Raw genomic sequence first — 21,099 nt, forward strand, 5'->3', positions numbered from 1 at the left:
TTAGAATAATAAAAGGCTTCATTGTACGACATCTTTGTATATTACCGAACACAAAACGCGCCATAAATTCATGTTTGTACAATACAAACAGTCGTAAAGCCAAACATCATAAAAATTACAAATAAATCATAATATATTTTCGTTGAAAGATTTATAGGGATGAACTGTGAGTATGTAGGGCACGAAGGGACTTCCCATCATCGCCTTGATCCCCTTCTCCACAACAAATAAAAATAAATCCTATATTTTACTACGCAATCAAAACATAATCCCGAAATTCGAAAACACACTAAATCCCGCAAGTCCATAAACTCACTGACGAGTCAATTCCGTCGCGACAAAAACGTAACGACAATTCTACATTTGAAAAATGCGAAAACTTTTTCGTTTAAGTTTCCAAACTCCCGCGTTTTATGTTCACATTACCGACAAACCTTTTTCGTGCTCGAAACGCGGTACGTACTTACAAGTGATCTCACTTTCAGTCACTACGTATTTTATACGGTTCAACTATAAAATTTCTAATTTTGAGGGCGACTGGTTCGTTTCGAGATCTCCTCTTAAAGCTGCTGCGGTCCTGGTAGATGTAATATTTGATGTGAAGCAATTATTGGGCGCCTCGTTGGTAAGAGCTTATTGCTTCAAGTCGCAGCTTCTGTAATATTCGTTCATTTTAAACGTACTTAATAATTTCATAGCAGCTCCAAGGTACTTTAATAATTTTACATTCATGTTCGTATATTCGTGTCAAGAGCTTCACTAACTCGGATGATGTACTTTTCCCCTCTGAAAGGCCTACGTTTATTACAGCTTGCGTTACTTCCGTCAACCCTGCGTATCTAAACACGCAGTCGTCCCTAACATTTGAAATTTAATTGGTCGCAACGCCATCTATTATTACTAGGGAGCCACTAAACATGTAGAAAGACATGAATGGACCAGCACGCATGCGTACTACGCATCGATCCGGGATACCAACACTGTAAATAATCTATTCCGCGACAAAAAATCGCGTTCCATGTAAAATACTTCAAATTCTGGTCATATAATTTCAAGATATTTCTTATAAAGTTGTCTAATAAAAATATAGTGTACCGGGCGGCCATAAATAAAGTGGAATATCCTCACGATGAGTCGTATAAAAACGGGGAAACTCAAAGTTTCAAACAGATATTACAAAGAAAATTTTATTATTAAACGTCAATGAGCCGTCGTTTCGGCGATACCAAATATTTCATTCCACCAATAAAATTTTATTCGGAGTCGGCGCAGTGACGCCATGTTTTCGCCGTTTTCCCGCCAGTAGAGGCGCCACGATCGCTGCAGCCTCTCGGGCGGTGCTGTCAAAATTATATTTACGAAAAATTGCTATAATTGTATCTATTATCGATATCTAATGATTGTAAATAGATTTTCCGAGTATTGAACTAGTGTTTTACCTTTTGAAAGTATTGATTTTGTGTATATTTCTGGTTTGAAATCTAACCTAAATTGTTGCGTCGGTGGTGTATGGTGACAATAATCGGAGTGTTATTGCAAGATGTCTCGGACATTTGCCGTATTTCTATTTGTTTTTGGCGTTTGTTACTGTAACCCAGATGCGAAGAGACTGTACGATGATCTACTGAGTAACTATAATAGACTGATACGGCCCGTTGATAAGAACAATAACACAGTGCTGGTGAAACTCGGCCTAAGGCTGTCACAACTGATTGATCTAGTGAGTAGCTCTTACTTAATATTGTTCTTTACTAAGCAGAAGAAAGAAACAAGCAGAAATCAAAGTTGATGAAGACTTTTGAGTGCGATTAGTAACGAAATACTTTTTGATTGATGAGATTCGCGTTTGTTTTTTCTTGTGCCTATTTAATTTGTTCTTAAGCGTAACAGTACTACATCATTGTCAATACTTATTTATATAAACAAGCTAGGCCAAAGCCATACGTTTATGTTCATGTTTAACACATTCAACATAATTATCATATTTTTTAGACACGTGCGTCCATATGCAATTACCTAATTCATTTCATACTGCAACCATGTTATAATCAAACCAACCAACAATTACTGAGAAAAATGGACAAGATTCTATATCATCTTTTTGTAATTACAGTACTAAGACGACCTAGTTTTAGTTTCACTATTATAAGTGTTTTTCAACCTAGATGAATAAACGAATTGATTTTCAGTATTGAAGGGTTAACATAGGGTTCTTAATAGGCTATTTCATGTAACCATGACAACGGCAGCTGAATAGACTCCTGGGGTACGAAGGGAGCTCGATATGTAAACAGTAGTAACCTATTTAAAGGCGCGCGCAGGGCTGTTCCGACCCTTTCTCACTGAGCAGTAGCTGATAGCTCACTTGCTTAGTTTGTTTTATTTTATCTTCCTATACTCGCATGGTGAAATGTTTGTAGCTAAAATAATTATTTGTCCGACTATTGTATTGGCTTTAGGAATAGCTGTAGAGGAATGATTTTAAAAAGTGATTTTAAGTCACTTAATAAATTATTCCAAACTATGCAGATAGTTACCAAATAATTGATAAACATACTTAGATATGTACTTCTAAAAACATACTTATATAGATACATTAACAACCAGGCTCGGAATAGATACTCATTACTGAAGCATTTGCGGCGCTACAGTTATTACGGGAAGATGACCACGTTAACCACTCGTTTCTAAGCTTCTTGGTGCTTAATTAGTTATAAATTACAGCAATCAAGTAATTACTGAGGTCTATATAAGGATAGAACATCGTTTCATAATAAGCCCACTACTAAATTAGGAGATAAATAACACCAATAATACCGAAGTTATATGAAATCGTGCCATTTATTGATAAAGGTGATAACACGCAACATTTTCAAATATAAACAAAAACTAAATCATTGCTAAGACAAACAACTTGATTTGATGTTATTTAAAAACTATGCCCAACATTTTCACTTTTCTTGTTTCGTGGAAGTTTAAAAATAACATTAATAAAATTGTATGAACTTATTACTAGCCTCCTATCGAAGGAGCTTATTCTTTGAGAAAAGAACTTACATTGCTGGATATCGAAAAGCTCTCTACAGCATGTATAAATTCAGTAATAAGAGTTATAGCTATAACGTTAACAATTACGCTATATATATATATATATAAACAATTCAACCGATCATTTAAAAGAATTTAATTCATAGAAAGAAACGTCACTTGATAATACATCGACACTTAGACAAACTAGGTTTATACTACAAAATAGATATAATATTTAACTAGACACGCTTAAAAGGAGGCACGAAAACGAAGAAAACAAATGTTGCTTCTATTTTACATTTTCGCTGAGTTTGCGGGTCCCGTACGTTTCACATAAATGTGAATGACCGTTAGAAGACAGCAATCCATAAACGCTTGATCAACCGTAACCATGGTAACCGCGGGTTAACAGGTGCTTAGATGTGGACGACCCCCATGGGCCTACTTAAACATTTGAAAAGGGATTAAGCCTGCAAACAAGCAAATTTAAGAATCCTGTTTGTTTGGGATTGGCCACAACTGGCCGCACGGATTAAAGAAATTTTCAATTGTAAAGGTGAACCGTTTTCACTTAAAAACTGTTTAAACAGAGACTCTTAAGGCAAACGAAACTACTAACAATTAGTATGTAAGCTGCTTTGCACGCAAATTGGTTCTAAGCATCTTGGCTATTTGGAGAGCTAACGTAGTTAATTGCATAGCACCTTGTAGCACATGCGTAGCAAATGCGTAGCACGTGCTACAAGGTGCTACGCAGTGTGTTAACCGTCACACAATACACGTAGCTGGCGCACTGGAGACGTGCTAGAGTATATAGCTTCTCATAGGAAATTAGTTTGTAAAACTGGACGACTTCTGATCACGAGATCACGGGTACAACAGCGTTATAGCCTTTTCCTAATTGACATTAGAGATTAGATTAGGCAAATTACAAGCTCGTTCCACATGTGACTATAATTTTAAATGGCGAAATTTGGTACACCTCTGCCTATCTTAAGAGAAAAACAGGGGTGATGTTATGTATGTACATAATGTATGCTTGTAAAAAATATTCTTATCATCATTGTAAATACAAACGTGTTAAAAAAATTGCCACAAACTGAACATTGTTTTTAAAATCAGTGTACAAATATGTTTACAGCCGATCTTAATAAAATTACTACAACAGTTGGAGTGAGCGTCATTCACCAACCAGTAACTGCCACTATAAAACGCGATAAAACACACTTTTTACTCGCTTCTTTTTATTTTTACTTCAATAACCTTTTAATGAGTATCGGTAATGTTTGTTTTATAGTAAGTTGAATGAATTAATAGTAAGGTTGAACACTTTTCTTATTGTTTAAAGTAACGAATAACATCAATACTTACGCACTGTTGTTTTGCTATAGTAGCTCGATTCTCTACCACTATCGACTACTGACAACCGGCTAACTATCGAGAAATTTTGTATGACAATCTGATTAGCGCCTCTAACGGGCGTCATATGCAGTATTTTGGCAAAGTATTTTAAATGTCAAGCTGTCGATACCCCGACTGTACAGAATCGTGCTGCTGAATGCCTATTGTGTATTTCAGATTAGAGCTAGGGTCGTAGTGTACGTAATAACCGCTGAAGGAAACCATTAAATGCATACACAGTATAATGTAGCACAAAATCCTTTTGATACCAACCACTTAGCAACGGAGGTTCTCATAAAAATTAAAATTCAGCAAAAGATCCCAATTATCATAATAAAACTACCGAGAAATCTACAGCGAAAAATTCTTAAAAGTCTCATTAAAAATGTATTCGGAGGTATAATAGGATAAAAGGTAGAACTATTACCATTTAAATTACGTTGAAGTTAGGCGAGCGAATTCCTCGCGTTACAGTTTGTGTTACCTACAGTAAGTTTGGTTCAGGAATGTTAAGTATGGGTACAAAGCGCTGGCTGTACCCTACGATGTATCGTTTTTAGAGAACGTGAAATTTGTCGTATGTTCGTCTTTGTAAGCGTTTTGCTTCATTGGTACAGGCTTGTTTGTAAAGGTGACTATACAAAGGCCTTCGTAAAGGTTTCTTACAACAGCTTACATATATAATACAAGTAATGCGATTAAGAGTTTTTTACAAGCATATCCAAGGCTTATGATGCTGCGCTTTACAGAAATTTCATTGATGCATATAAAAAGTCACTTATAACGTTACAGTCAATTTAAAAAATCATTAAATCATTCGGGAATAAATACCGTTAGTTGACGTTTATATACGTCAAATAAAACCTCAGTTCAATATGCATGTATATGTTACTGTAAAAGCCCGAACTCTGGCAAATCCTAAGATTTTCCGGTAAAACCTAAGATTTACCAACTCTCAATGGTAAAAGTCCGAACAAGCCGGAGTTTAAAAACTATGTTACGGTATATAAAAAAATCCTCCTTCATAACTATGTTTATAACTATTTCACAGTATAATTATATACTGTGACATAGTTATAAAGAAGGAGTTTTGGGCACAGCGACATGGGTAGGTTAGGTCAGAAGGCTAAGGTGGGAGCGAGCGAAGCGAAGCTCCAACCTTAGCTGCAATAAAACTCAGAACAAAACTTGCAAGATAGATAGAGCTTGTTAGCAAACAAATTCCAGACGTATGTTAACACAAGCATAATAATGCTACAGATGGGGAACTTGTATCTTGTGCAAGTCTCAACTAGCTAAAGCAGATCTTGCGCTATTATTTTGACACTGAACCATCGGTTTATAAACAGCAATTTTGACTGTCGCTGTATCTAGAGTTTATTTATTTAAATTAAATCATTATTTTCGTAAATTAATTACATCAATTATTGTTATTAAAGAGGTATGCTTATTCCAATAGCAGTTATGCACATTCTTCAATGGATCGGAGTTCGACGGTAATAGTCTTTTTTACTTTTCTCAATATTTCATATAATAATGTTATGTTACATTGATAAAGTGATATACATCACGATTCCGGAATGAGATGATTCGTCGGTCGTTACTTTTACAAACAAAAAGTAGGAAGAACATAAAATGATAGTACAGCACATAAAAACAGAATGAACCCTTTCACCACTACAAATTTCCGGTGTTAGTACAGAGAATTTTTATTTGCGCATAACCTAGTCGCTAACGACTTCAGTTGTAAAGGGTCCTTAATTGAAATAAAATTGACGTTTACAGGCCGCGCGGGGGACTCTTAATTGCTATGCAGTCCGCCACGTAAGCCGTTCTCGATCGTTCTGGTCGCTCCTCGGGCGTTCTCGGCAACTCTCGGTAGTTGTCGGCTCGTGGCCGGTCCAAACCAGTTTTATGCCGTTTTTATGACTCAGCCATTCAGAGCGGAGTTTGCGTGCCTGAAATGTTTTGGAAATTGGTTTGATCTCCTCGTTCGAAGTATTTTTGGTTTTCGTGAAAGTTTAATACGTGCGAGAATGCTAGATGGAACGGGATAAACGTTGTTCGGACGTTGTTGTATAAAAATTGTTGCTACAAAAATGTGGAAAAGCTCGTTCTCAATAAAGATGAAAGATATTTTTCGTTTTGGTTTCTCCTCATGTTTTCTTTTAAAGGAAATACATATCGTGTATTTATCAAAAGGAAATTTTTAGAAGAGTTTGTTGCTGGTGAAATTTTTATGTCATGGAAAAAATAACGGTTTTTTAAACTTTAAAATCTAAAACAACTGATTCAATGCTTTTACTTTTATATTTTATTATCTACAGTTACAAGCAATAGCATCTATACAATCAAGTTTTAGTGTCAATATATCGTAGTTCTATAACAAACTCATACATAACAAAGTAGATAAATATCACTTGAACAATCAAATACCTTCCCTTTCAACAGCAGAAACTGTTGACAATACGACAAACAATTTTGTGTAAGCGGAACACGTTTTACAGAAATGACAACAGTATAACGTTAAACGATGTCTGGATGTGCGTTGTAAAATACCTAGTTACCGACGGATCACCTCCGACCCAGGGAGAGTACATACTACTGCGATTGATTTGAAAAAATATTGTATACCAGTAGCGCGATTCTCTACTACTATCGACTATCGACATCGGTTAGCTATCGTAAATTTTGTATGAAAATATGATCAGCGCTTCTAGTGGGCGTAGTGGACACTATTTTTGCATTACACTTTTTAATATCAAACTGTCGATGCCCGTTAGTGACGACTTTAGACAATCGCGCAGTAGTGTGATCTGCATTCGGTACTATCGAGTATCAAGCGTTAAAGTGTGTTTCAGAATTCATTTCTTCGGTACTTACTGGTGGCGGTTGTCCATAGCCGATATTAGTAGGAAAAAGCCGCTAAGATACGAAAAATAGATGATTATTAAGAGTGTGGCTCAGTAGATTTATAGTTAAATACCTAATATAAAACATAAAACTATTCAATCAAGGATAGAATATCAGCATATTCTTCTACTGCATTCGGACTACTCTTTACTCAACGCGACTACCTACAGATCCACTGAATTGAGTCGTAAAAGGCAGCTGTAAATAAATTATTAACTACAAACTAAATAAAACTCTTTTATTACAAAAAGAAACGTCTATTTTTGGAGCTTTCCTTTAAAAAGTACGGACTAGTTGACCCACTGGATGTGCTTGGATGTAATTTAAAAAGGTCTTGTATTTATACATATGTTAACATATATAGGGTCTGTTTCACAGCTTATGGATATAAGTGTCTGATATGGCTATCAGATAATGTCAGCAAAGGTGTGAAAGTAACTGTCAAAGATCCACCTGACAAACTAACCGATAATTATTCAGAACGAGTAAAACCGGCCATTAATTGTCGTATAATTTTAGATCACGGAATCTGGAAGTATAAAAGTTATGTTACTTTTAAAAACGTTTTCGTAGTGTTTCACAGTACTGTTGCATGTTATGTGATTTAAAAATTTTGAAGGATAAATCGGTATCGTTTGTAGCTGCCTTATTTCCCAGGAGATTAAAAGCCAAAGCCGGAGCTTTTGCTAAAAGATGAAGCCGCATTTTTAGCGTTTCGTACCAAAATATTTTGTTGCGAACGGAAAATCTAGCTATTTATTTTATTTTAGAAAAATGTTGGATGAAATAGAGTGTGGGAATGTGCATACAGTTTTAAAGAAAACAAAATACATACATTTATCAAAGGGAATTTCAATTACGTATAACTTTATATGAATTGAAACGTCGTCTGTACAACGCAGGAATGAATTAGTTCTAAATAAATTTGAATAAAAACAATGGGTTGATGTTTTCTCATGTGCAAAAGTAGAGGAGAAAAACTACAATAATACTAACATATATAATAATCTTAGTACACATAAACCCTACACAAAACATGTTTACACCATTCAAGTTGCAAACATAATAAAATGCCTACAATAACAGTCCACTATCCACACAAGACAACACACGAAAATCAACCATATCTCGTTTCTCTAAGCTCCAATTTGCCTTGGAGACGATATAAAGGAGATTACACACTTGCATTCAGCGATGTCCATTCCACTTCATGCATGATTCTACACATGATCTGCGTGGTACTCCTTAGTACAGTACTCGGGAATATTCATTGACTACTAGTACCAGTTCTTACATTAATTCGCTTGTATATTTCGGAGTAAGTTGAGCTTATGTGTAGTGCAACTTTATTGCTCCGTGTGTAATAGGAATTATGTTTTATGAGTAGATTAGAGTGGGACACAATTTTGTTTATATGAGGGCAACGTGAGTATCCTTACAATTAATACAGTTTTGGAAAATGTAAGTAAAACCATCACATTGGAAACTTAATTGAAAAATTAATTTAATATATTTTCGACTCATGCTCCACTAATATCAATTGTTTATTTATAGTGTATAATTCCACAACATCAATTCCCTGCCTAAAATTTTACAGTTATCAATAAATTTTGAAATAATAAAGCTATTTTTTAAATCCCGATTTAACATTTAGAATCGCTAGCTACGTGTTCTTTTAAGTTTCTTCTATTGATTATGGCAAATTAGTTTTTGTTATTGCTCGTTTTTATGAAATATTGAAACCAATCCTAGAGCTTAATTTCCAAATGAATGGTTCCATTCAAGTTTAATGTCAGTAAAATTCATATGCACACGTCAGGTGACCTTTCAGAACATTAGCAGTTAGAACCTTCATCCTGTTAATTCCATTTACTTGATGGCTTCCGTTAATAGATATTGTTACTGCTCTCAACGTTTTAGAAGTCGTTACGGTGTCTTATACCGGCTGTAGGAGGTAAACGAATGAAGTAAGCACTCCTTATTACTTATGTTCGCCTGGTACCTACTACCGGTACGTATTATGGAATGTTCAACGCTAAAATAAATGTTTTTTTGTCTGTTAATTATTATTATAAATTTAAAAATCTTTTTATCCCAGTAATGTCCCACAACTGGGCATTGGTCACCTCCCAGAATGAGGGAGAGTTTAGGCCTTGATTCCATCACGCTGACCGAGTGCGGGTTGGGGTTGGTAATTAGCCTAATTAATATTCCTTAAAAAACAACGAAAACTTACAATGTCTTTAATGAGGAGCCACACGGATTTATAATTAGATATGTAAACATAAAATACGTGCCATAAAGTTACGATAATGTTAAGATATAAGTACTATACTATTCCAGTGAAACTAACATTTCATTCTAGTCCAATTAGTAACCCCTGACAATGAATGACGTCATAATAACCATCGGCAAACCTAAGGCAGGCAAGTTATAGCAACGTTATTCTAAGCTCAAACGCCACAATGTTCTACATGACAAAATGATACCCTCAATTATACGACGTCTTTACGAAACCTTATGTCCATATACCTTCCGTACAAGTCTTACCTCTGTCTTACTCCTAATACCCTAGTACCCTCGAAACCTTTAGTAGAATAGCATTTATAACGATTACGTAAAGTAGGATATGTGAACTGTAGTACGGGTAAAGATTTGGATCTTGAATTATTAGCTAAATTTGCTCTAAGGGATTCTGAAAGTGAGAATTTCCTCTTGGTACGTGATCCTTTGAATAGAAGTCGTTTTGTTAATCTCGGAACAAATATATAGACGTTATTTTATTTCAGTTTGTTTTTGTTTCTACGGTTTTATACGGGTTTGTTTGTATATTCTAGTTAAAGAAGGATTTAGTGGAGCCGATCTTAAAAGCGTTAAAATAAGCTCTAATTAGACTTACACTCACCTTGATATATTTACGCCTTAACTCATTATTAATGCTATTTTTTTTGACACACCATTTTTTTAATAACGCGATCTCATTATATCTATATGCTTTGTATATATGAAAATATTTAACACAAATATGTTAGCAATGATAATCTTAACCGAAGCCATAGCGATGAGTACTTTGCCCATGTACCCCAATATACGGTATTGCGTCAACACACAGCAGAAGCAAGTAAAGCACACAAAGACACTTGCCATAAAAACTAATCTCTTACAAAATAGCGGGTATTACGCCTACATTGTCATAAATCAGTGAACAAACGGTGTAAAGTTGGTATTCTGCACCACAGCGCCATTCAGTGTGATGGGACGGTTACTGGCAAACAGCCAACTTGCGACAATCGATTTACATAACTTGAATGAACGATCAAAAATCTATTTAAACTTAGTTCTGCTTGTGTGGATGATTGGATAGATTATGATTGTTAGGATTATTAAATAAAATAATTTATTTCCAAATTAGTTTAATAATAATAGTTTATATTCACACGGTGAATACGTCTTCTATAAATATAAAATAAGGGAATTGCGGAGCTGTATTTTGAGCCAAAGTTTAAAATATTTTATTTTAATTATGTACCATTAAATATCCCCAAAAGATTATATGCTTGATGCTATGATTACGACTTTTCAAAGTCGAAAGACTTGTTAGTTATTACAGTATATTTTTTTCAATTATTAAACGAACTTTCTCAATTGTTTCAGAATCTGAAAGATCAAATTCTGACGACGAACGTCTGGCTTGAACACGTAAGTTAATCTTCATATTTATTTTACCTGACTGCGCGGCGAAAAAGAGAGTCATATATTATTAATTGATGTTCAATTTTTACTTCGCAAGTATATTTTTCAGATATAAATTATTAACCATTGTAATAGTAACTTACGTCAACAACTTGATCGTTCCCAAAGCTACAACGCTTCTGTGCAATTGTGATTAACCACGATAAACATTGCAATCTTAACACAGTATTTAAGCATACTCATATAAATAACAATTCCTCACACATTCTTTAACAACATATGCTCGTACTTTTGTCGTAGGAGTGGGAGGATCACAAGTTCAAATGGGACCCGTTGGAGTACGGTGGACAGAAGGAACTGTACGTGCCCTCAGAACACATCTGGTTGCCTGACATCGTGCTTTATAACAAGTAAGTCTCACTTTATTGTTTTTTGTCTTAGGTACTGTAAGAGTTTGAGATATTTATAGTCTCGAGCAAAATCATTTCTACAATAATAGTGTCTCAATGCCGATGCAGTAATGCCAAAGCTCATTTAAACAAAACACATTCCAATTAGGAACCTCTACGTTTTCTTAATTGGCTTACTAGTCAATTTAATCTCTGCATCGCCCCAAGGTAGACTGGCAGAAAATGCTTTTGGCATTAATACAAATTTTGTATAGGAAGTTTAAATAAATAAATACGTGTAAAGATTGCCATTCACGATTAAGTTTGCAGCGTAAGACAAATTTGCAGCGAACGGACGAACCGCGTTTTATTGGTAGCCACGTCGCATCTATACGTCTATCAATATGCATATTAATACGCATGCCTTCAGCACATTGCCACGTAAGCAGCAAAAATATGAACAACCAACCAAAAAATATTTTCTAATTACAAAACACATTTCTCAAACAATTAAGCTTCTATAGCAATAACTGCAGTTAATTCGCTACACGTCTAAATAACTGTAAACAAGTCACAAACCGAGGCAGTAATATTTTAATCAAGAACAAGCGTCGGTAAAGCTGTACGCAATTATGGCACACAAGTTGGCTGGTACAACAATGCAATTTGGTGTGGGCTAATGTCCGAATGTTCGCCGGCCAAGTTTAGATGCCGTGCAGTTGTAGTGCTCGGTGGGCGGACTGTTTGTGGCAGAGTTAGAGCAAGCCCGCACTGGTATCTTCTTTATCACTTAATAAGAGTGACAAAACAGTCATGGTAACAAAAGTCACCAATGCGCGCTTTTATAAAATTACGAGTGTTGTAGATTTTGTTGTACCATACCATCATATTTTTTAACTATGAGTATTGTTGCATTAGATGTCTCGGCTTATGTACATACATCAAATTAATTTATAATATAATCACGCTGTCAGTCAAATTGTCTGCCGTGTTCCTAACCCATAAATAAATATTATATACTATGTTATGTAGACGGTTGTCCAAACCATATAAGTTTTTGATCTGAACTGCTCCCGTCCGCTTCGTACCTTTCAATGGAAGGAGTTTTTAAGAAGCTTGAAGCCTTTCCTCGTGTTTAGTAAGCCTTATGAGAACACAACCTTAACGTCCGAACGTTAGCTAACTTTAGTTAGTGCAGAAATTAATTCGCTAAACGCCATATCGGATGGCGGTCGTTCGCGACGTGTTACACAGTTATAGTTCAGAATTAGTTATCAGATACGTTGTAAAGGTATCGGTATAACGAGTTTTCAAACTGTTAAATGATTGGGTAGTTTTATATTTAAGTAGCTGCCACGCGAGACTCCTTTCGCGTGGCTTGATATAGCGGATTGACTACCGACAATCGGCTAGCTATCGAAATTTTGACATTTAGAATGTACTGCCAAAATGTTTCCTACGACGCCCGTCAGAGGCACTGATTAGTTTTCATACAAAATTTCTCGATGACAGGTCAGTCGTCGGTAGTCGATAGTAGTAGAGAATCGAGCTACTGTTTATTAAAATCAATTTATTCCGAGAATTAATTGTATTATATGTAAAACGTAATCTGTTTCTACCTGTGGACTAAACTGCATGTAAGACTATTTGGTAGGTTTAGTATGTAACAGTAACAATCATCTTACTAATATTGTAACTAGTAAAACGATCGGTGAATTGACTAACTTGTGCGGTCAGTCCTTGCAGAGATGTAATAGTGTTTAAACGTTCAGAGGCTAGATTTTTCAACATATTTGTCTTAAAGCTGCGAAAGACAGCGATGTCATAATTAAACTAGGTTTGCGGACACATTGCTTGCTTAGTTTTATAAAAAAGTTACGTCTAAAAGTATATTATGATCCTTCAGTATAAAAAAAGCTTTGTCAATAGAAACTTTCTTTCTTCTCTTCTCTTCTGCTTTTGTCAAGAAGCCAACATGTTTGCCAATAAATTTATTATTAGTAGGTGAGGTAGAATAGTGTACAACCTGCGTCATATCAATATTTAATGTGAAGTCGTTACAAATTCTAGGTTACTACTCAGGAAATCTTGTAAAAGTCTTTTCAAATAAACGCGAGTTCTGACACATATTCAATGCAGTAGGTGTGCTTGTATTTTTATCCTCATTTAAATTACTTAGATATACAAAATTGACTCTGTATGACTATTAATTTTTCACACCTAAACGGCTAAACAAATTTGCAAACAGTTATAAGGTAGTTATATATAGGGATATATATGTAAAGGGATAGCAATTAGCATTCTTTAATCACTGCCATAGAAAAGGCGTGATTTGGTATATGTACGCAATTTTAAGTTCTGCTGTTGTTGTTGTAGTTGCAGAATCTCCAGCAACAATCTTCTCCAACATTAACTCGCAATGCAGAATGCCTACCGCATAAAGCAAAACTAATAGTAGGATAATTCTGGTTTGTTCAAAGCTTCATTAGATTTATTTCTAACCTTTTAGAACTTGATATTTTACCAGAAAATGGAGAACCTGTATATTATTCACTAGCATACCCGCGCAACTTCGCTTGCGTCACACAAGAGACTCATAATTTTTCTCGTTTATGTAATATTTTTCACTGATACTATGCTCCTATTGGTCGTAGCGTGATGATATATATATATAGCCCATAGCCTTTCTCGATAAATGGGCTATCTACCACTGAAATAATTTTTGAAATCGGACCCTACTGGTCCGATTTCAAAAATTCCCGAGATTAGCGCGTTCAAACAAACAAACAAACTCTTCAGCTTTATAATATAGATTAGTATAAATAGAATAGATAACCTGTTAAACCATGACGTCAGTTGTCCATAAAGTGAAGTTGCCTGACAATTTTAAGATCATATATTATCATCCAGTCTTTCGTAACATAGCGTAGCATAGTTCGATGTTATATGGGTACCCTATCGACCCAATGTTGGTACATAAATCATACGTCCCACTTAGATACGGGGATCTCGATAGCTTGTGTACTTTGTTTTGTCGTGGATCCTCGCCAAAAATGTAATCGCACGGCTGCGTACGTTTTCAAATTATTCGTGTCGTAATTTGTTGAGACTTAGATCAGATCAGAAAAATATCTAAGATTTTGTGAATAAAATATTCATGTCGCCTTTAAAATATCTTGTTTTTTACTTTTAACTTGAAACAAACAAACATACTTTAACTATTATGATTACGATTAGAATTCGAAGTGGTCGCCAAGACCGAAATCGGTCGGAGAGTATCATCGTATTATCAGTTATACGAGCTCATTATATTAGTGGTTCCAAAATTATGTCATGTAGTCTTATATTGTAACCTTACCACTAACCACACGATAAGAAAAAGAAGACCTTTGAATATAATATAAAGACGTGTTCATAATTTTACCTTCAAAAACTTTGACTTGATACTGGTAGAATACTGCTCAGTTTGTACCACAACCTCTTTTTCAGTTGCCATGACAACTCGCGATAATAAAGACACAAAATACGCAACGTATCAAGTTAATTGATTGCGTTGAATATCGACAAGAAAGCGTTCGGGAATGATACATCATGTTGTGTCAAAACAAGCCGGCGGACGATTAATCATCGCACGAATGAGACGCACGTGCGACTAATCTTACGCTGTGTCGACCGTATGAACACGGCTTAAGTATTGAGAATGTGGAGAGATTTTGTTGTTCAATGGTTGAACAATCAACAACGTGTACTTGTAAGAAGTTTAACCAGGTTTAATCATTTTTTTTGCTCATTATATATGTAATAGAGTACGGTAATTCAGGCTTATACACAATTTACCTTGGAATGCCTGAAGTATCGATGCAGCTTGCACTTGACAGTAAGTCGGCCTGCGACCACTGCCATTTAAATGCGTCTTCGAGATATTTACCTTATTTTATTGTTTAAAACAGTACTCATGTTTGGGTTTTGGAAGGTACCTATTAGAATCTGTCAAATATTATTTTGCCCGATTGCAGCGCTTTTTTAGATATTTTTTAATATAATTATCATATTTTAGCTACTTCACAATTGAAATTTTTGGGCACATATTACGAATCGACCGAGACATGGCGAGAATTTGATCTTATTAATATGTGGGGACTATAGAATAGTGAAAAAATAAGAATTAAAAATTAATCTTTTTTATATCTTATTTAAACTCGGAACCTTCAAAAATTAATATTATTATCAAGGAGAAAATCATTCCGATCCAATTTTTTTTTAATTTAAAATTGGCCATTGCATTCTTCACGGCTTGGAACATCGTGCGAGTTTTCTTTAAGCATTGCTAGTCAAAAATAAGCTGAGTCAGCACGTTCCGTTGCGCTGTTGTCTTGCGTCGGGTCATTGAACCAATGTTCACGTATCAGCTGCCTTTTGATAGGTTTATGGTGGCTGTCATAAATCCGGTCACGCACTACAGTTCCTCTGTGTATAATGTTCCATAATATATGAATGTGTGTAAATTACGACGAAACGAGTGTGTTGCAGGCGTGTTCTCTTTAGATGCTTAAATAATATTTGATATAGATCGTTTTTTTTATTTAAGAAATTTTACTCCTTTCGGCATACATAATAAGTTCAAATAATGTCAAGAGCGATGTGCGAATTTACTTTTGATGTTTTTATTTGCAATACTGTTTTGGATATTTTATGACTATAAAGTCTTACAGCACAACGCAAAAAAACTAATTACTAAATTAACTTTACTGAAAACTTTAACGGTGACAATATATACGATCTGACACATCCGCTGTCCCAGTTCGTGTAATAATCTCTATTACCGGGAACCTGTACTGTCATCGACTTTTTAAGCTCATAAATATACTGTAAAACTACTGTAGGGACCTCGACGCGAGCAATTTCACTAAAACAAACCCGTATTACCATATTGGCCCCATTTCTCAAGCGACGTGCAATATAATTTTGTTTGTGTTCTCTATTGAAGGCATCGACCGGGTGACATAGCTGCCTTGTGCATGCAGTCATTTTCCAACGAAAGTCCAAACGCTTTTAGCATATATTTGAGGTATTCGTAACGTTCTGCTGCAGCAGCATTTTTCTATAAAATTTTGTTATTTTAGGTACGGGTTTTTTAGAAACATAATTTTATAGAGCTTCGTGTAGATCTTTGACAATATGAAGAATTCTAAAGTTTCAGTTTTCTTAATACTACCGTCAGCAATTGCCAGTTTATAACAATGTTCAACGTAGTGCTGCTACCAAGGTGCAAGTAGACAATAAACACTTAGGGAATGTTACTGTCTCTATAACAAAAATAATAACACTCCGTAATACACATTCTTCATACATACTTAATTCATATTTACACAACTCAGACCTAGAACTCATTCATTTAAAAGACAACTCATTTAAAAAGACAACTCTCGCACTAAGAATTGCTCCTGTGTCGCGGGGACTTTTACAAGCATACAACCAACGGACACAAAGTACAACCAGACCCGAAACAATTATTTATACCGCACAAATAATCGATCCCTGTGGGAATCGAACCCGCAACCTCCCAACACAAAGGTAGCGGGCGGCGTGGCGACCTAAACCGCTGCGCCACAGAGACAGTCAACTATCAGAACTAAGCAATTAAACGCTCTTATTTAAGAAAATAACTTGCATAAGCATCAAAAACTGATCTAACTTTCTTTTCCCACTAGTGCGGACGGTGAATACGTAGTAACAACGATGACGAAAGCGGTACTGCATCACACTGGCAAGGTGCTGTGGACTCCTCCAGCCATCTTCAAGTCTTCCTGCGAGATCGACGTCAGATACTTCCCCTTTGACCAGCAGACTTGCTTCTTGAAGTTCGGTTCCTGGAGTTATGATGGAGATCAGGTAAGACACATTATAATTTATGTCAATATAATGTTATGGTGGTATGTTGGCAGTCGTTTCATGGGAAATCTTAATTCAGCTGGGTTTTCTTATACATTGTCAGCATCGTTGATAACTATACCTGTAGCAAATATTTAACGCGTGGCCAGTACGTCGCTAAGGCTTGCGTCTTCGCTGCTCACGGACCTTCCCGAGCGACTGCCACTGCCATCAAACATATTCAAGTCGGATCATTGTTTATTTCTCTACTGCTACATACCTACTTACTGCAGAGCTATGGGCTATAAGCTTCTTCCAGTTCCCACCATTCATCAATGTTTCGTTCCGCTCATGCCCACTTTCGTTTCTAAGTAACGCAATTGGTTTAAAGAAAAAAATGATACTTCAAGCGATAGGTCCATTTTAAGTTTTTAAGTCAAGTACACAAATAAAATTTAGAGTGGTAAATTTTGTTGTTAAATTAATCACCCAAAAGAGTATCTATAAATTGGATTATGATACTAATTAGATATGGAAATTAGACTTAATTTGAAATTGATCAATTTAATTCATTTATTATATTATTATCGCTAAAAGGACAATAAAAGGCATTGTGAGATTAGGTATAATGTAAATTATCCTTCAACCATTAGTTAATTGAAATTACTTCAAATTTATAGCAGATCAAAGAAATTAATGGACTCCTTTTTCATTTATTTTGGAAGGGAAACTTAATTAGATTATCAAGTAATCTTAAAGAAAGAATATTTTCCAATATGTATTTTATTATTATATTTATATTATATTAAAAGAATATTGAAACAAGATCAGGATCCTAAAAAAACTTGATTTCTAAAGAAAATATACAATGGTTCGACCAAAACTATTTTCGCATAGAAAAAACTCTCCGTAATCTTCGAATCAATTAATTAAACCCGTAATTTTTCAAAACGTTGCTTTGGCACCGTTCATTTTATGCAAACGTGTTTGGCAATGGTGATAATACAATTATTATCACTATTGCCATACGCGTTTGTATAATATTAAATCTAAATCATCATCATTACTTAAAATCATCTAAAAAGTTACAAGAACAAAATATTTTAAAATAAAGTCACTCCAAACAAATCCCTGGCAATCTCCGCTTCCACCCCCGCAATATCATTTGCTGATTCCGTGAGAATATTGATTCAATATCCTAATCCAATAATACTTATTTCCTGGAAACCAAAGGTGAAAGAAACTCGGTGAATGTCAATGTTCTTACAATTACAATATCGAAATTACCTTTGGAAAAAGTGTGACACTTTTCCTATTTGATTTTCAAAGCTGATTTTATGTTTATTTAATGCTGAAATCAGAAATCAGAATGACATTAATTCTGACATTTAACAAAGCAGTGATTTTTTTTACATAAAATAGTAAAAGTACCAAATGTGTGATATTAAATTGATATAGACGTTGGGCCTTTATCCGCTCTTCTCATAATCATTGCAAAACAAACACACACACACACACACACATACATATTGGCTACCATCATTCAGTTAAAGCTTTCATTTAATGAAAGCACTGACTAGTAAAAGCAGTGTCATTTCTATGGAAACGACATTGTTTTTCGTGCTGGCCCTCGATCCATAAATTCAATTTTAAAGACTCTAGTTCAAAAGCAACAACTAATAATGATCTTCTCTCCATAGATTGACTTGAAGCACATCAACCAGAAGAAAGGTGACATGGTGGACGTGGGCATTGACCTTCGAGAATACTATCCTTCAGTAGAATGGGACATCCTTGGCGTACCGGCAGAGAGGCACGAGAGATACTACCCGTGTTGTCAGGAACCTTATCCAGGTTAGTATTCATCATAGATATTGTCGTCATAAAAGTCTTTTGGAAGTGTTCAGCAGCGCGGTTCTCTATTTCTATCGAATATCGACAAACCGGCTTGCTATCGACAAATTTTGCTTGAAAACCTAATCAGCGCCCTTAACAGATGCTCTTGGTACTAATTTTTGATGCATTAAGCCCCGGTTTCTGAGATACATTTAGCGGTAATTTCTCTATTCAATAGCGCTTGAAACTCATGCAAAAAAAAACTTTATCGTATAGATAAACTACCGCTCAATGTATTTAGAAACCGGGGGTAAGAATGCCAAACTCTCAATACGCGATACTTGCGACTGTAGAAAACTACATTTTTTTTTTGACTTTGTACTTTTAAAATCATTATATTTGTAAACGCTTTAAAGTTCTCAATAGAAAAAGCGTTTCAATAAGAACATAATCAAGGAGAACAAGTAAACAAATTACTTGTTACAAAGTTTGATCGGTTATGTGTTGAAACTTGCTGATACGATGAACTTCACCAAGTGTTATTTCTCCTATGAATACAAGTTTTTAGAGATATTACTACGAACTCATGTTAAAATCTGGTAGATTTATTACCCACTGGTTGATATGTGTGGCCTTAGTTGTATGAATAATTATGAGCAAGACAAAAATGTATACGTACAGTTTGAAATAGGACATAATTTTGTTTTTTGTAAAAAGATCTACTCTACATTTGGCTAATGATTTTGAAAGAAGGCCTATAGCGAAAATAGTAAATCGAAATGTATGTTTTTGTTTATATGTTTTCACACATAAACTGCGAATACATATTTTAATAGCATTTTAATTTTGAATAATATTTGCTAAATAAATTGGCAATCCACTGCACAAATAAAACAGTTCAAATTACAAAACCACATTTCAGCATTCATTCTCAAATAAAAAACATGTCCAAAATTGTATGAAAACATTCCTCTTCTATCATTTAATTGCCTCCAGTACAAAGCACATCGCGATAAAATCCCCTATTTTTATACCAATCAAGATCTTGGCAGAACAAATCTTGACTTAAGAACCATCTTCTAAGACAAGGCAATCCTTTTATTTCCTTTCCACCACACAAAGCTAATCTGGGAACGTTGTAAATTACGACAAAACGACGAAAACTCTTATCTATGCAAAATTAGTGAGTTTTACTGCCGTCGGGAACAGGTTAAGCGGTTGTTTTGCTAATACCCGAGTGGCTCCCTGAATGCTGATCGTGGTTCTACCCACTAATTTGTCACTTGTGTACTAAATTTGTTGGTTTTGAGGTGGATTACAATCTTGAAAGTTGTATATAATTATTACTTTTTATTGTTAATTAAATTAGCAAAAAATGGGATACCAATACATCGGCGCAGATACTAATATCGCTTGCAATGTTCTCAATCACTCTAATCAATAACTCTATTGGAATTTGTCCCTTATAAGAATATTATTGTAAATTTATTAGGAAACATCTAAAGGAATGTGAATGTATTTTCATTTTAAACTTTAGAAACTAGACATTATTCATGTGCTTATTAACTGCCATTTAAAAAACGTAGAAGCACACACAACCTTTTATATTAACTTTCTGCTCATCAACACATTCACAGACAATCTTCCTTAACAAAAATTTATAAGAATATCACAATAATAAAGTATCACATCCTAAGAAAGCTAAAATAGCAAACTGCTTGATTCGCGCCATAACAATTGGCTATAAGTGCATAAAGACGGAGGCCTGAATAGGCTGTAAGTGGCCACTTGAATGCCTTTGTCCGGTCAAGCTCTTTATATCCTTATAGCCACCGACACTTGGGCTTCTCTAATGAATATTGCAACTAAAAGATAGTCTGTTTTTGTTGCTTTTTTGGTAGTTTGCGGTGCTGTTTTTTGTAAAGTCTATTGTGAGTTGTAATTGTAATTTTTAAGTTCCATTTAG

At 35.0% G+C, this 21,099-nt stretch overlaps 1 protein-coding gene across 1 annotated transcript in view; it reads left to right on the top strand.

Moving 5' to 3' along the window:
- The first annotated feature begins 1,315 nt into the window (after window positions 1-1,315).
- nAChRalpha2 (nicotinic acetylcholine receptor alpha2) overlaps window positions 1,316-21,099 on the top strand; it is a 28,546-nt gene continuing 8,762 nt past the window's right edge. The window contains exons 1-5 of the mRNA XM_076123270.1: window positions 1,316-1,720; window positions 10,999-11,043; window positions 11,338-11,447; window positions 17,138-17,318; window positions 18,998-19,151. Of these exons, the coding sequence (XP_075979385.1) occupies window positions 1,541-1,720; window positions 10,999-11,043; window positions 11,338-11,447; window positions 17,138-17,318; window positions 18,998-19,151 (670 nt within the window). The 5' untranslated portion in view covers window positions 1,316-1,540. The remainder of the gene's footprint in view (window positions 1,721-10,998; window positions 11,044-11,337; window positions 11,448-17,137; window positions 17,319-18,997; window positions 19,152-21,099) is intronic.

Source organism: Anticarsia gemmatalis, chromosome 15 (genome assembly GCF_050436995.1).
Source record: "Anticarsia gemmatalis isolate Benzon Research Colony breed Stoneville strain chromosome 15, ilAntGemm2 primary, whole genome shotgun sequence".
Classification (NCBI taxonomy): domain Eukaryota; kingdom Metazoa; phylum Arthropoda; class Insecta; order Lepidoptera; family Erebidae; genus Anticarsia; species Anticarsia gemmatalis.